Source organism: Cebidichthys violaceus, unplaced genomic scaffold (genome assembly GCF_023349555.1).
Source record: "Cebidichthys violaceus isolate CVI_PGR_0920_01 unplaced genomic scaffold, fCebVio1.0.p SCAF_20, whole genome shotgun sequence".
NCBI classification, from domain to species: domain Eukaryota; kingdom Metazoa; phylum Chordata; class Actinopteri; order Perciformes; family Stichaeidae; genus Cebidichthys; species Cebidichthys violaceus.
This window is the reverse complement of record NW_027176373.1, coordinates 11,560,268-11,576,672: the sequence shown is the minus strand read 5'-3', so window position 1 is coordinate 11,576,672 and position 16,405 is coordinate 11,560,268. Positions and strand designations below refer to the sequence as shown.

General features: G+C 42.9%; 1 protein-coding gene across 2 annotated transcripts in view; it reads left to right on the top strand.

Annotated features, from left to right (window-relative positions):
* kdm6bb (lysine (K)-specific demethylase 6B, b) overlaps positions 1-16,072 on the top strand; it is a 19,051-nt gene extending 2,979 nt beyond the window's left edge. Inside the window, exons 3-22 of one of the 2 annotated variants that reach the window (XM_068716391.1) lie at positions 2,137-2,167; positions 2,785-2,908; positions 3,870-3,926; positions 4,109-4,328; positions 4,453-4,698; positions 4,836-4,991; positions 5,088-5,369; positions 5,746-8,339; positions 8,459-8,585; positions 10,378-10,483; positions 11,124-11,329; positions 12,254-12,405; positions 12,499-12,567; positions 12,661-12,809; positions 12,971-13,085; positions 13,686-13,873; positions 14,001-14,142; positions 14,231-14,357; positions 14,467-14,637; positions 15,405-16,072. In XM_068716391.1, coding sequence (XP_068572492.1) covers positions 2,790-2,908; positions 3,870-3,926; positions 4,109-4,328; positions 4,453-4,698; positions 4,836-4,991; positions 5,088-5,369; positions 5,746-8,339; positions 8,459-8,585; positions 10,378-10,483; positions 11,124-11,329; positions 12,254-12,405; positions 12,499-12,567; positions 12,661-12,809; positions 12,971-13,085; positions 13,686-13,873; positions 14,001-14,142; positions 14,231-14,357; positions 14,467-14,637; positions 15,405-15,428 — 5,250 coding nt within the window. In that variant the 5' untranslated portion in view covers positions 2,137-2,167; positions 2,785-2,789 and the 3' untranslated portion in view covers positions 15,429-16,072. The remainder of the gene's footprint in view (positions 1-2,136; positions 2,168-2,784; positions 2,909-3,869; positions 3,927-4,108; positions 4,329-4,452; positions 4,699-4,835; positions 4,992-5,087; positions 5,370-5,745; positions 8,340-8,458; positions 8,586-10,377; positions 10,484-11,123; positions 11,330-12,253; positions 12,406-12,498; positions 12,568-12,660; positions 12,810-12,970; positions 13,086-13,685; positions 13,874-14,000; positions 14,143-14,230; positions 14,358-14,466; positions 14,638-15,404) is intronic. The other variant, XM_068716392.1, reaches the window with a different exon arrangement.
* The last annotated feature ends 333 nt before the right edge of the window (positions 16,073-16,405 follow it).

Genomic DNA, 16,405 nt, shown 5'->3' with positions numbered 1-16,405 from the left:
ACCTCCCACTTTCAACTACTATCACCCACCGGCATAACAATTGTAAGAATGGATCTGTACAGCGTCAAAAATGTCGTTATGCAAGTCAGGACCACTACACACTCTTATACTGCGCTGTTTACATTGCACATTCTTTTCTTCAACGTATCTCACTGTGAAGCAATGGGTTCACCCAACAGCAACTTAACCCCTTTTTGCACGTGACATCATTTGGCTGTGGAGCTGAATTCCAGATGTCTGGAATTAACCCTGCGCAGATGGGTTTGATATTGGAAGCACAGGGCCATTGTTGTGCAGAATCAAATTTAAGCTGCTGCTGACTGACGGCTCCCCCTACAACACTTCACCAACAGCGTGTCTTCGTGTGCAGCAGGGAGGGTCTACAGCAGATGGTTTATCTGCTGCCTGTGTAATGTTGCTCAACTACCAGCAGCAGGCTGGTTAAAAGCGCGGTGAGGTGCCTTTACTTGTCAAAGAAACAGGGGAGTTGCAACACTTGTGTCTTAAAAATGTAACGCCACACAAACAGTGAATCTGTTTACAAGTTGCTGGCATCAATTAAGTACACAATGACAGTTGATGTGACATTAACATAACTTGACATTCTGGGACACAAATAGGCAAGTCTGAGAATAAAGTACAACCCAAGATCCAAAGCTTCATAGTGTTTGATAAAGATCGGTTATTTCAGCATTAGTGGAGAATTGCAGAAGCTCAGAAAGCTGGTCTCTCAAAAAAGCAGATTTTGGTGGAACAGGAGGTGATGTGAGGATTAGAGTGGATATCACCGGACATGGTGTGTCTATTACACAGCTTTATGTGGCGACTGATGGGGCACACAGTGCATAGGATAAATGCATCCAGTTTTAATTCACCGTATGTAAGCCGTGTATGATTGTATGTACACAAATTTCCTTTTGTGTCCTCTTTTCTACTCCAAGAATAAATCTGAATGCAGTTGCCTTTAGACAGCCTAAAGCCTCAGTGGGAAGAACCGTCTGGCTTCAGTTGCTCTAGCAACTGGTAGGAAATGGACTCTTGAAGAGGTAGCTCATTCAGCACTCACAGAAAGGTTATTTCACATCTGCAAACCACAAGCAAATCCTGTGTGGAACAAACTTGTAAAATGTACCACAAGAGGGAGGGTTAAAATGTGGCACAGCATATATTGTCATAGTATTTATAAATAGCTGAGGGAAATGAATGCATATAGAGGTGCAACCTATCAGCGATACAGTAAAGCTCTCTTTAGCATGCAAAGTTAATCTTTACACAGTCAGCTACTTTTGAAGACAAAATAGGCTGAAAGTGTGCAGCAAGAGAGACAGTAAGACATCTTTCCTGTTCATGGTCAAATAAATGTCTGTATTCAACAATTCTATTTTAATCAAAGGGGGGGAAAAAAAACAATAAAAATGAAAATATGCAGATTAGATGGGGGAGGTTAGGATTAGAAATTGTGACAAAACGATAAGTGGACAACTTGAAATTCTGCAGAGACACAGCCAGCCAAACATCTGACCTGGTGCGGTGGTTCAATACTCAGCAGGACTTTACATCGGTAAGTTGGTGTAATTGAAGCAAATGAAAGGCAGAGACATAGACCTAATGAACCAGCAGCTGATGATGAACTGTGAGAGTGGATTGAAGATGGGTGCTGTTGATTTGAGACACAGTCACCACCAGTCCTGTCAAATAGGAAATAAAGACTCAGGGCTTTTATTGTACTTTTACTGTAAGCTGAGAGAAATACTACAGCAGCCGAGCCTGTTTTCTTTTCCCCTGCCTTTCTTTGCTGTAAAAGTGAGGTTGCCATGGCCCTTCTTCTTAGTGCCATGTTTTTTTGTTTTTTTTCCGATCATTGGATGGCCACTGGCTGTGGTGGCTGCTGGGTAGCAGTGATTAGAGAGAGGCTGAATGCACAATGCAGCTCTGGCTGATTGATGTATGACTGCTGAACAGACACAGTGCAGCAACAAAATACAGCATGATGAAATCAAATGTACCAGAGATACACAAATTGACACTATGGTCTCGATGTATATCACAGACCTACAAGGATAAGCCAGAACAAAAGCAATGATTGTGCTGACATTCATGTTTCTCTCTCTTTTTTCTCTCTCTTTTGGTGTGAAGTGGAGGGCTTCCCAAACACAGACCAAGACTGGTAACATTTGTTTCTGTCTCAGTACTGTGTGTGTGTGTGTGTGTGTGTGTGTGTGTGTGTGTGTGTGTGTGTGTGTGTGTGTGTGTGTGTGCGCGTGGCTTTTTACATGCAAACATGTACTTTGTGCATCACTTTAGCACTTTATGGTATCACCGTGTTCATTAAAGCATCTATGTGCACCTAAGGATGACCATCAACTGTATTGTTGGTGAAAACAGCATTTAACGCAGGATGGAGATGCTGAAATCCACACGTTTTGCACTGCCAAAATGGCATCAAACCCCTGAATATATCCATGTGTGAGTCGCTGCGTGTAGTGTTTTTTGTTAGTGTTCACCTGCTGCTGTAATTGGATTTTACGTTACTCGATTATAGGGCCCTTCCTGTTGGCCTTTTTCAATCGGTGAGTGGAGCAGTCTTCTGAATAAGCATCAAGGAAATAGAGCTTCGGTGCAAAAGTGGTGGTCATTGTCATTGCATAAGCTATCTAATTGGTTGAAATTGTTGCATTTTATGTAGCCAGACATTCTTTAAATGAGATATCATATTTATAAATTTGTATATGTATTCATTCAAAATAGCAACACCGTACGCATTAAATGTTATCTGTGTTTCAGGCTGCATGTATCACCCCGCAGAGCTGTACTCTGGCCGTAACACATGGGACTCCTATCCAGCTGGAGGACCTAACAGAGGACAATGGGCTCCTGGAAACATTCGTCCCTGGAGCCACACAGAAAGGTCAGCAGCACCATCACAATACTCGCACTTAGTGTTTCTACAAAGTCACCTTTTTTAATTCTTAAAGTACAGTAGTCCATTCGCAGGTGCACACATATCATATCACATGAATATAGGCTCTTATATATTTACTGTAATGTATAGTTTTTCCTTATTTCTTGACTGCTCATGGATTATGAGCTTTAGTCGTGAACCTTAACCAAGACTTCCATTTAGTCTACACTAAGCTTCACTGGAATCAAAGGTTGTTGACTGTAACGGTTAAGACAGTAGATACAATATAAATGCCCTTAACACCTAGAGCATTTGGAAACAGTAAACGTCCAAAGCCTTCCCGAAGATATTTTAAACTCATTCGGAGTGGATAGTGGCACAACTTGAGGCTTGAACTCTCCCAACAAGGGTCATTCCAGCAGGTGACGACTCCAGCTTTTGTTGTCTGGGTTGATTCGAGATAAGCACCACTTTATGGGACTGACTGATTAACTGAATCTGTGATGAGCATATTCATGAACAAATCTTACTTCAGCTGCAGCTGTAAGCAGGAGCCCATCTGCGGTTTAAATAAGCAGGACTCTGGTGAATGAAACTATAACTTCTTCAGCTGCAGCTGTGAGAAGCCGTGGTTGAGGGTGACTGAATGAATATGATTATGTCTGTAGGTTGTGAATTTGGCAATAGAAACAATTGTGACTCTGATAAAGTTGCTTGACATAAACACAGCACTATAAACAATAACTGATATTTTAAAAAATAATAATAAATCCCGGATTATAAACGTGATCCTTCAACAATGCAAATTAACTCCATATTCAGAGAGGTCTCATTGCTACAAAAGTGCATGATTAGCAATCGACCACGAACAACTTGATTAAGATATTCAAAGAAAGATATTCAAAGAAAGAACATTATTATCTTGAGTCTGTAGATTTTCTGTATGTTTCTTCTTTTGTCACTACAGATGCCATGGAGGGCGCAATCAATCACATAATCCACCGTCAGGTCGTCTTTATAATAGGTGAGTAACACAGGGTAAACATTGCACAGAAAATCACGCTCAAATAAGTTCTGTAATGCAATTTCACTGAAGCCAGTTAGACAATCAGCTTCGGTTGTACTTGCTACTGGAGCAGCAGAACAGTACAATACTTGATCTGTGTCATGGTACTTGTTGCTTAGTGCAGTTGGTCTTTTGCTCAGGGGGGACAGAACAGACAACCATGTCCAGGACAAGGTTGTCTCAAAGGGGCACCGACAGCCTCTACGTCTCTGGGATGGGAAAGAGCAGTCGTTTGAGGCCCAGAACTGGCATCACAACTCCACACGCTCATTCCACAACAGAGGTGGCACCAACAACGGTTATCTAATGGGACCAGGAGAGCGCTACGCAAACTGGGACAACAATGCCAGCAACTCTGTGGTGAGACCTGCAGTTCCAGAATAAGTTCCACAATATTACTTTCAAAAGAGTTCATATTATTATTAGAACTAGAAGTATGTGTCATCATTTGATCATTTGATTATTTTCTCTTGTCGACTGTTAGCATGGAGGGCCTCGCCAGCATCGCAACAACAGAGAACTCCAGTCCCCACCAGAGAGATGGGCCCCCTCAGACTGCAGCAGGAGCTTTCCTGGCAGAGTGATAAACAACAGACCAGGGCCATGGAAACGGCCAGCCCTCCACCAGCGGCGAGACCAGCTGCACCAGCACAGTCCACCTCCACAGCACCCTCTATCCCCTAGGGACGAATGTCCAGCCAAGAGGAGAAGGGACTCTGGCCCTGATCAGGTGGAGTTTGTTGGCTTAGATTCCTTTGTTAAATATAGCCTATTTATTTGTACACAGGCTTTTATTTCTGTGCAATAGCACCACCCATTGGTAAAATTCCCTCTAGTATGACAGGTTACTTCTGCTTCTCTGTTTAGTCATCTCATCCTGGATCAAGACATTTGTCTTCACTTGCCCATGCCCCATCACCACCTCGCCACCACCGCTGCAACCAAGACGACTGGAAGCCTCCTAATGAAAGGGCGGGTCATTGCCACCACTATGACCACAGGACCTCAACAACACAGCAACAGGTAAGCTTGTAGAGTCCGTAAATGATTACTAAAAGATGAAACTGAACAAACATCAGTTGGTGATTTGTATTATTGTTTGTTTTTTTTATTTTGCAGGAAACCTCTAAACTGCGAACTGGAGGACATGGCTTAAGTAACAGTCACCTAGCGGCTCTGAACCAGAGCTGTCGCAACAGACCACCACAATACGGAAGCGATGGGAAGGTCGACCGGAGAATCTCGTCATCACCAGCAGACCACACCCGTGTGCCTTACAGCCAAAACCATCATTACTACTATCAACGGCACACAGGCCACCCCAGAGCCTTACCGCACAACATGCCGCTACACCCTTTTGAGGAAAAGGACTCACGGAGCCATCACCACAAACAAAGCACAGTAAGAAATAAACATTTAGATAGCATGAACACACAAAAGGCAGTATAAATGCATAAATAAATATGTAGAGACAACTCTCAATAACCTTTCAGTTTGTGCCATTTCACCAGGGAAGTTGCTATTAATAATATAATAATATCATTAACCTTGACCAAAATATGGTCTCACTACAATGTAATTGTTACTATGATTGTCACACATGATTACAATATGTGCAATTCAAAAACTGTTCAGTGACCCCAGTATGTAGAAATATTTTAATATATACCATTTAAAAAAAGAAAAAAAAAAGTGAAAATAAGACATTTATACTGCATGCAATAACTGCATGGTTTTTTTCATGAACAAGTGTCTAAACAGATGTAAATCTCTGCAGGAACCTCAGCGCACTCATCAAAGGGGCAATTCAAGGGATCCAGCCCTCTCCAAGTCTTCTGGTGCAGATTCTCTTTCCTATTCGTCCCTCCTCTGCAGCCCTAAAGATGGAGGTTCTTCTGCCAGCAGTCCACATATTTCTTCCAGTCCCTCTTCATACACAGTGGCCAGTGGCATAAAAGATCCATCCATCATTCATCAGTTTTTCCCTGGCCTCAGTGGACAGCAGAAACTCCACGGAAGCCCTAATTACACCCTGAGACCTAGCCTGACATCTACCACGTCTCTCACATCTCACACTGGTCCAAAATTCAGGTTTTCGGATGTCAAATGTAGAAAGACCTTGCAGCCCCTCTGCTCACGGCTGTCCCCCCACGGCAGATCAAGAGCAATCAAGCCAGAAAAGGAGTTGGAAGGACACAAAAAAACAGAGAAGCTGATGAAAAAGGAGAGGAAGGGGGAAGTTCAAAAGACAAACCGAAAGGGGGAAGAGAGGAAGAGGCATAAGAAAAAAGAGGAAAAGAGGTTGGCCGAGAGAAAAAGAAGGCGGGATAAAGCAGCAAGGAGGGAAAGAAAGTTAGGCTTGAAAACTAAGGTCACAGAAAACGAAATGTTTACCTCCATCTCTACTTCTAAATCTTCAGGAGAGGCCAAAATATGTAAAACGGAGACTTCAACTCTGTTCCCAGAGAATCAAGGCCAGTTACCAGCCAAACACAAGCACAGGGAGAGGAGGGAACGAGCAGAGAGGACACACAGGCCATCCACAAATACTCCTCATCCCAGCTGCACTTCCCCGCAGCCATCCTCAAAATGTGGAAATCACAAAATGCCCAAGAAGAACAGCGGTCCCCCAAAACTCCCTGTCAAGGAACAACTAAAACGGTCTCTTCCCAGGAAAACATGCCCCGACCAGACCAGCAAGAGGCCCACTGTCGTCTCATCACGATCAGAAGCACGACGAAAAGCAAAGCCCGATGATACGCTCCCCTCCCTTTTATTTAAAGCCTTAGCACCTCTCAGTACAGCATGTTCTATCAGCTTAGAGCAGCCCATCCACGGCAAAGAAGGTGGGCAGGGAGGGGCTCTCAATGCTCCAGACCTACAGCCTGTGGGAAATGTGAGGGAAACGGGAGACAACCTTGCCAATACTCCCCCTGTTCTCAGCTGGCAAGGCTCTCCAGTATCAACTCTGGGAGAAGATGAAGAGGAGCTAGAAAAGGGAGTGTTGAGCAGACCCGTCCTCCAGCCCAGCCCCACCCAGTGCTTCTCTCCTCCTCCTGTCGACAGCGAGAGCACTGACGATATCAACAAGGAGCCTTGTGAAAGTACGCCGGCTGATTATTCCCATGATGGCATGGCTGAACTCAGTGATCTACCTTGTGCGACGGAACAAGTTGCTGATGGAGAAAAGGAAGAAGAGGTGGACAGCGGCAGGGAAACCTCTGGCTCTCTTCTCCGTGAGCTTCGCCACCACAAAACCGATTTGGATGACGTCTTCAAGAGCCTGGCCACCTTTCTCGGAGGCCAGCGGGTCACATGTCGAGGCGGTCCATTTGGGGGGCCTCCTGCTAGCTCCGCAGGAGGAGTGAAGTACTCATCTTCTCTTGAATTGGGGCCAGAGATTCATGAGCATCAGGATTTCTCCCCACAATCTGATCATACAGCATCCTCCAAATCCAGTAATCAGTCACCAACTCACTCTACCTCCACATTTTTGAAAATCCACAGTCCGACACATCGGAGGGAGAATGTCGCCGACGCCCTGGTGCAGGAGAAGGAAGAAATCAAGACCAATATAAAAGAGAGCCAAGAGGGAAAGGATATGGAGATCCTTTCTGAGAGAAACGAGTCATCTCTTTTGGATGGGTCATTGAGTGCAAAACTGAGACTCACCACGACACATACAGCTTCTTTCACCAGCCTCATTACTCTCTCTACCAAGGAAGAAAGAGGACACAGTGCAGAAACAGAACGCATAGGTACAGACAGAAAGAGAAAACAAAAGGTTAACGATGGGGGAAGTGAGGGAGAGATCAAGATTAAGATAAAAACAGAGGAAAGCAGCGTCATCGGTTCTAAAAACAAAGCAAATGAAATAAGGGACTTGGAGGAAAAAGATGTTTCGTCGTCGGTGCTCGTCATCTCCAGAAAGTCACCCAAACCTCTCAAAGATGGTAAGAAGGGCCAGATTCCTCGGGAAATTCAAACCTCGTCTGGCAAACACATCCACAAAGAAAAAGTGGACACAAAGATTATAACTGAGAAGAAGGAAGAGTTAGAAAATAAGATATCCTCAGCTGCCGGAAAAACAAATACCAAGACCCCAAGCTCAGCGTCAACTCTAACAATCAATACATCCAATTTATGTGTGACCACACCAGCAAGTAAACCTCTCTGCTCAGTAGCACCAGTTGACCCCATGAAACTGAAAGCATTGTCCATGGGCTTGTCTAAGGAGCTAAAGATCCTCTTGATTAAGGTGGAGAGTGCTGGAAGACAAACATTCAACATATCAGAGGTGGAGGAGCAAAGAATCCCACTCTCCAAGATCAGCATTGAAAACACGGGCGTTGAAGTGGTCAGAGCTTGCAAGTGAGTACTCTGACAAAGCTACTCCTAATTTGGGCATCTCTTTTATTTATATATGTTTTACATCTAAGCTGTTTCTCTTGATGAACTTAGTCTTTTATTGCTCTGTCATATTTCTCCAGGGGGACGAGGGTGAAGGGGAAGTTCAAGGAGTCTTTCCTGCTTTCTGCCTTCTCTGTTAAACCTAACATTGCCAGCAAGACCCCCATTCCACGAGAAAAGCTTAACCCTCCTACACCAAGCATCTATGTGAGTCCACAGGGATTAGCATACTCAAATATGCTCCAGCTCAACAAGTGGTATCATCAAGTATTGAATCCTAACAACGTGTTTTTAGCCATGCTAGAGGCATGGTTCTATGGATGGCAACGTCGGCCTCTGCTCTGTTGGCCGATCGGTTGGTGTGCCACTTCGCTCCCAACTGAAATATCTTGATAAGTATCTGGCGGCTTGGCATACAATTTTGTACAGACATTCATGTTCCCCTCAGGATTAACTGTAAATTCCTCGGTGATCCCTTAACTTTTCATCTACCACAAAAAAATGTATTATTCTAACACTTTATGACTAAATACTCGCAAAACTATTGACCTTCGCATCAGCCTAAACTGTACTTTGTGTTTAGTGCTAATTAGCAAATGTTAGTATGCCGACGCGCTAAACTCTGATGTTCTACATAATAAATCATATAACATCAGCATCCTAGCATTGTCATCGTGAGCATGTTAGTATGCTGATGTTAGCATTGAGCTCAAAGCACCGCTCTGCCTCAATACAGGGACTGCCTATTGTTTGGATGGCCCGATTATTCCGAAACCCCAATAGTCTGAAAAATGTCCCATTGGACCGTAAGCCCATTTCAATCAGGAGAGACAAGTAAATGAAGAAAAGATCATTGTCTTTTATAAACAGATGATTTGTGTCGAAAAAGTCTTGAGTCCTTGGCGCTTAGAATCTGTAGGGAGATTTGTAATCGAGGGGCGTCTGCCTTCAGCAGCAGCAAGGTACAAACCCCTGTGGAGTCCAGACACTGTTGATAGTGGCTGATGAGTTGGCTGAGATTGGTAGACTGAGGAGGCTGATGAATCTGCGAGGACTGGGCGGCGATGGGGAGGTGGAGGGGTGCGTGGAGCAGCAACATGAATGCACTAAAGGCAAAGAGACAATCATATATCAAAAGAGAAAACAGATAGATGAGATCGACGAGACCAGCTGATATTACGATTGACTGCCCCAAACAAGGAACTGCAAGGAAATTATGAGTAAGCATGTATGAGAGGAGTGAACGGCAGGATGAAAGAGAAATAAACTTCAGGCATGCAAAAGTATAATTTTCTCATCTGAACGTGCGCTATTTGTTCAACGCTCATTTTTACAAAGGTTGTTTTGTTTTGTTATTCTACTGGCGAAGGCATGAGCCACCATTTTGCCTCTTATTACTTGTTGCCTTTGTTGGTTAGGTTTAGGCATGAGGAGTGAGATTAGCTATGCTGAGGGTAAGAATATCAGGGTAAGCCAAACAGAGGCAGAGTAGGGCGGGTCATGGCTTCATTATGGTAAGAAAAAATATATAATGCGACCAGGGAAGATCAGATGCCATCATTTTGCTAAATAATTAACCATGTGCTGTTTGTTGCACAAAAGTTTGTATTGTAGGGACAATGGGTGGGTTTTTTTTTTCGGTAGAACAGGCTATTGGACAAATGGGCTTTCGGCCCAATGGGATTTCCAAATAATGGGCCACCCGAAAAATGGCATGGCACCCTAAATACAGCCCCAGTGAGCCCCTAGCATGGCTGTAGACCCCTCGGCTTGTTCTCATATGAACTAAGAAATGAGTAAATCCCCACCATAAATCTTTGAATTATGTCTTGGATTGTTTTCTCGATAGCAGCAGAGAGAGCTGCCTTATCATACCTTGTTTCAAGACATCTACACGTTACCAACTTACTGTCAGTATTTTTCATTTGTTTTCAAAACAAATAAAATAATTCCTTCACCGCGTTCAAATGTTAATATTTATTCTGTGTTTCTTCTGCAGTTGGAGAGCAAGAGGGACGCCTTCTCTCCAGTTCTGCTGCAGTTCTGCACTGATCCCAAAAATGCAGTTACTGTCATCAGAGGCCTGGCTGGCTCCCTCCGCCTTAGTAAGTTTATACGTCACACTCATCATTTGCCCCACTCCAGTTACTCGGTTTATGAAATTCTATTTAATCTAAATGAGTTTTTGGTCATTAGTAACACATTTCCAATGATTAGGACCTTTTGTTCATTGTTTTATAATAATTGTAATGCAAGGAGCAGGGAAAGGGAAAAAGGTGTTGAATATTCAGATATAAATGTAACATATCATAAAACTGGGGGTTATTTTAGATGCAGTAGATATTTTACACATGACATTCGAGACATTTTCGAAATGTTATACAACATACAGTTGAGTCACAACTGGTACTTTATGATCCATATTTGAATGCAGACCATGTATGCTCAACCATGACATGATGGCTAGGCCACTGGTTGGCTGCACTTTGATAGAGGGATATTAATTTAAATGTGTTTGCATATTTCAGTTTTACAATCATCCAGTATAGATAAGCTGATCTTATTTCCTTACCTTTTTCTCGCTCATACTTATGAAATACTTTCAGCTTTAATTAATTAATGCAACATAACTGGGACCACAACCAGTGCCTTGAGAAATCTACAATCATAAATGATCCAAAAAGCAAGAAATTCTGATTAATCTGATAATTATCTCTGTTCTCTGCTTTCCTTTCCCTATGTGAGACCTTGGTCTGTTCTCCACCAAATCGTTGGTTGAGGCCAATGCGGAGCATGCAGTGGAAGTGAGGACTCAGGTCCAGCAGCCCGCTGATGAGAACTGGGATTCAAGTGGTTCGGCGCAGACATGGCCCTGCGAAAGCAGCCGCTCACACACCACCATTGACAAATATGCCCAGTACCAGGCATCGAGCTTCCAGGAGAGCCTGCAGGTAGACATTTTCCCTCATGGCCAACACATGAACACACATGCACACAGATGGTTTACGATTTAGTGGATTTGGATATAATTAAAGACATTATTGATTGTTTAAATACTCCTTGCAGAAAGCCTTTAGACTGTAATATTGACCACCTCATATTGTTTCTTAGGAGTTAACCAATGTCATATATTGTGTCTGTGTTTGAGTCTTATTTCTACTTTTTGGTAATATAATTTCAATCAGGAGAGACTTCATTAGAGTGAAACAAAAATGTATTAAACATGCACGATGAAATTAATATTATGAAGACTGGAGGTGAATGGAGGTGAATGTGGTGGAGGAGGGTTGCATTGGTTCATGCTTCAATGACAACTGACAGCAGAAGAGAGGAGAGCAGTTTTAAAATTTTGACAGCAACTATGTGTTTGACTTAGGGAAACCGTGGCACAATCTTGTTGGTTAAAGTAAAAGTGAATGCCCACAAATCAGCTGAGTAGAAGCTGCAGAGACAGCGGGAAGGAGAGATTTGTGAAAAGAGAGTCTTCCTGACCCACATACGGAGCAAAACCGGTAGCCTCATATGAAAATTAGGAGCAATAAATATGCTAATGATCAGTTGTCACAAATGCTCTTTTCCTGTCGGACCTGCAACATTCATCGGAACAACTGAAACTAATTATTTAAGTTTATGTTGTTGAAGCACCCTAGAATACAAGAAAATTAAACAAACTGTTGGATTATTTCGATAAATAACAAGTGTGCTGAAAGTTCAGTCTTTCTTTGAATGCCTCTCGAGCTTTCAGTAAGTTTCAACAAGTTGTTTTGATCATAGTATAGTGTCCAGGACTAAGCTCAAAAGTTAACCAAATAACGATGCATCCATTATTAGCTGTCGGCCAACCTGTCAGCTAAGCTCATGTAGATGTGTTACAGGAGGAGAAGGAGAGCGAGAATGAAGAGGAAGGAGAAGAGTCTTCAGATACAACAGCCGCTACAAAAGCTGCTCTGACATTAGCCAACATTAAAGTCAGTTCTGCTGCCTTCTTCAGCAAAACCCAACCTGTGCATTCCAACAGCACAACCAGGTTAGCACAAAACAGTGTTCCGTCTGCACAAAGAATTCACAGCTTTACTGTGTTAACGATACACAACTCAGACTTTGTTCTTTTTTTCCCCAGCTCAGAGCAGAAAACAGCCGGAAAGATCATTAAATTTGGGACAAATATTGATCTCTCTGACCCTAAAAGGTGAGATTATGTCATTAAATGCTGCCTGCTCAAACTGACCTCACTCTGGGATTCCTCGTTGTTTCATTATTACCCATCATATGTCTTTATTAGGTGGAAGCCTCAGCTGCAGGAGCTGTTGAAGCTGCCGGCTTTCATGCGTGTTGAATCCAGCAACAACATGCTCAGTCACGTCGGTCACACCATCCTGGGCATGAACACTGTCCAGCTCTACATGAAGGTGCCAGGCAGCCGCACGCCAGGTCAGTGTGTGTGTGTGTGTGTGTGTGTGTGTGTGTGTGTGTGTGTGTGTGTGTGTGCGTGTGTGTGTCTGACAACACAATCAGGAGCTAGTACACCACTGATTGATGTTTCAAATTATGTGTTTGAACGAATAAACGGACCGTTTGCGCTCTTCATTAAGGTCATCAAGAGAACAACAATTTCTGCTCCGTCAACATCAATATTGGGCCTGGTGACTGTGAGTGGTTTGCTGTTCATGAGCACTACTGGGACGATATCAACAAATTCTGTGAGAAGTGAGTGAAGAGGCTGTTTGAGAACACATGTAGCAACAAGAAAGGTGCATTCAGTTGAGAGCAGCTCTTCGCCAGGAGTGTCTGCAACGACCACTGCTGTGATGTTTGATCGAATGAATACAAATCGCAGTTGGTTAACCCCCCCTCGTCTTAAATGCAAGTGTATCAGTTGTATTTTTCACTTGCATGTCTCACACAACAGATACGCTGTCATTTTCTTCTTAGCTTTGTCTCACGGGCATAACCACAACATTTTTTTAGGCACTCAGCTGTGTGATCACTTGTGGCCCCAACCAGCCGAGGGCCAGTTAAGAGTAGTGAGAGGGGAGTCAATATAAAACAGCCAATATTAAGTGTTTTGAAAAAGTGGGAATCACTGCAACCACAAGAGGTCTTTTAGCATGCAGTCATAGATAAGCACCCAAAATATGATGCAGTTTGGTGCAGCAGAATGCAAGATTAGAGATGTACACCCACACACTCACTCAAGCACACACACACACACACACACAACCTATCTCATTATCTCTGGGCTGAGAAAATAATTAGCTATAGTATCTATGCATGCTAAATTGCATTGTTGCAAATTGTTTCCCTCAGGCATGGTGTAGACTACCTAACAGGGTCCTGGTGGCCAGTCCTGGAAGACCTCTACGGCTCCAACATTCCGGTGTACCGCTTCATTCAGAGGCCCGGAGACCTGGTGTGGATCAATGCGGGGACTGTGCACTGGGTCCAGGCGGTGGGCTGGTGCAACAACATCGCCTGGAATGTGGGACCACTCAACTGTAAGTTACAGCGAGGATCAAAACATAGGGAAAAACAGCAGCTTAAAGCTTGACATGCAGGGGTTATTCTTTGTGTCAAATTACAACTTAAATATGCTATTTGTGCTGTTATTTTTTGCTCTCCCAGCGTACCAATATCAACTCGCCCTGGAGCGCTATGAGTGGAATGACGTGAAGAAGGTGAAGTCGATCGTTCCCATGATCCATGTTTCCTGGAATGTGGCACGCACCATCAAGGTCACCGACCAGGATACCTACAAGATGATCAAGTAAAATTCGTCTTTGCCCGTATCTGTGAGTGAGTGTGTGTCTTTGTTTACATCTTTCACTATGTATGCACTCCTCTCCCTCCCTCAGACACTGCCTGATGCAGTCCATCAAGCACATCCAGATTCTGAGACAGCAGCTGGTTGTGGCAGGGAAGAAGATCTCTTACCAGAGTCGTGTGAAGGATGAGCCAGCCTACTACTGCAATGAGTGTGATGTGAGTCCCTCTTTCCCTGGCCCCGCCTGTCTGCCTATACAGGAAGTTGCGCATTTGTGTGCTTTACAATCGCAACATAAACTGCAGTGCCGTAATTGTGTCTGCGCAGGTGGAGGTGTTTGATCTCCTGCTTGTGACCAGTGAGAACAGCACTAAGAAGAGCTACGTGGTGCACTGTGAGGACTGTGCCCGAGCTAAGAGCCCATCGCTGGCGGGCGTAGTGGTGCTGGAACAGTATCGCATGGAGGAGCTGATGAGGATCTACGACACCTTCACGCTGGTCAGTCTCACTTTCTAATCACTAACAGTAATGCCGGAGTACTTTTGAGAAAATCTGAGGCTAGACCAGGTGCAAACAGGACTTGCTTCATCCATATCTTTATCAATAATTGTCATGCTTTCATAATCCAAAGGTGCAGGGCTTCAAGCAAAGTGAAAATATATTTCGGATGTGCCAAAAAGTCTTAAGTAAAATGATTTAGCATGTTTTAGTCCATTATCTCAAATTTGAATTTACTTACTCATGACCCATTTCCAAAGTAAACCATCGCGTTCTAGATTGATTTTCTTTCTTCGCATCACAGATTGGTTCAGTTCATGTCAATACAATATGAATATCAGCTTGAAGCTTGCTTGCTTGAATTGGTGATCCATTACAGTGAATACTTATGTGTGTATTTGTTGTCCCGGTTTGCATTATCATAGCGGGGGACAGTTTTTTTGTTGGCGTAATCATTCTTCCTGTCCATACTGGTCAAGAAGATATATCTCCCTAAAGCTGTTCTAAGTGATGGGTTACAAAATAGAATTAATACAAACATACCTTCAAACAACATCCAGCAAAAAAAAATTACAATAAGTTATGGTATCTATTTTGTGCATGTTAGATATTTTTAGATGCATTGTTTACATTGTTTCTAATTCGTAATTGGTCCCGAAATGTTTCCTAATCACAACTTTAAACTGTGCACACACACACTCACACACATACAGCTTTTTCAAGTGGCCAGCTGAGCTCTGTCTCTCCCTCTTTTTCTCTCCCTTCAGGCTCCATCACCCCTTTCAAAGTGAGGACTCCTTCCTGGTGTCTTTCAGCCATAACCAAAACACTAATGGCAGCACAAATGTTGTCTTTAAGGCAATCTATTTCTGCAAACACTCTTTGAATCAGCCAATCACGTTTACTCAGTATTGTTTACATCACACAATAAGGTATGGATACTCAGCCAATCCAACTATAGCTCACTGTCTTCCCCATACCAGCTGCTGATTGGACGTGTGTTTTGAAATAGAATGACTAGACTGGTACTTTTCATGAAAAGCATTTCAGATGTGTACAAAAAAAATGTGAGCACTGTTAGCACTGAAAATCAGGTTAAATGTTCAACGGACACTGCTGTGATTCAAAAGCGTCAAGTAGCCGGTTCTGTGTATTAAATTCAGGTACTTTTATGCAAATTCCGTAGAACTTTTTTAGACCAATCTAGTTATTCTATATGTCCATGAATTTGCTGTGATTCTGTTGTACCAGCAGGGGAATCGCTTCACAGGAGAAGTAGCTGATTGTCACATTTGGCATCGTATTGGTTCCTCTTGGTTTTTCTTTGGTATTCAGGTAAACTCTGACATTTGTAATTCCTGTCTGTATACTCTTTGAGGTGCTATTCCAATCTAATTTATTCCCGTTAGATACTTACAAAGTTTTACCAGCCTATTAGTACACCACATTGGCCTTGCAAACTGTATTTATAGGAGAGGTAATTAGAGGATTAAACACACAAATAATGATTTATGTAAATATTTAAAAAAACAAATCAAAACTTATCAGTTTCTCTAAAATACGGGTTTACTAGAGGACTAATATGGTTTCATTCTTAGTTGGAAATCAAGTATGTATATGGGAAAAAGGATTTTGGTTTGTTTTTTTTCCAGATAAATAGTCGATTCTAGTGTGGTTTCTATGTTACACCCGGAAAACAAACAGTGTGGTTTTTTATTTTTGGAATGGGAAAACAATCTCAGTTTTATACTTTTGTTGCTATGTTCTT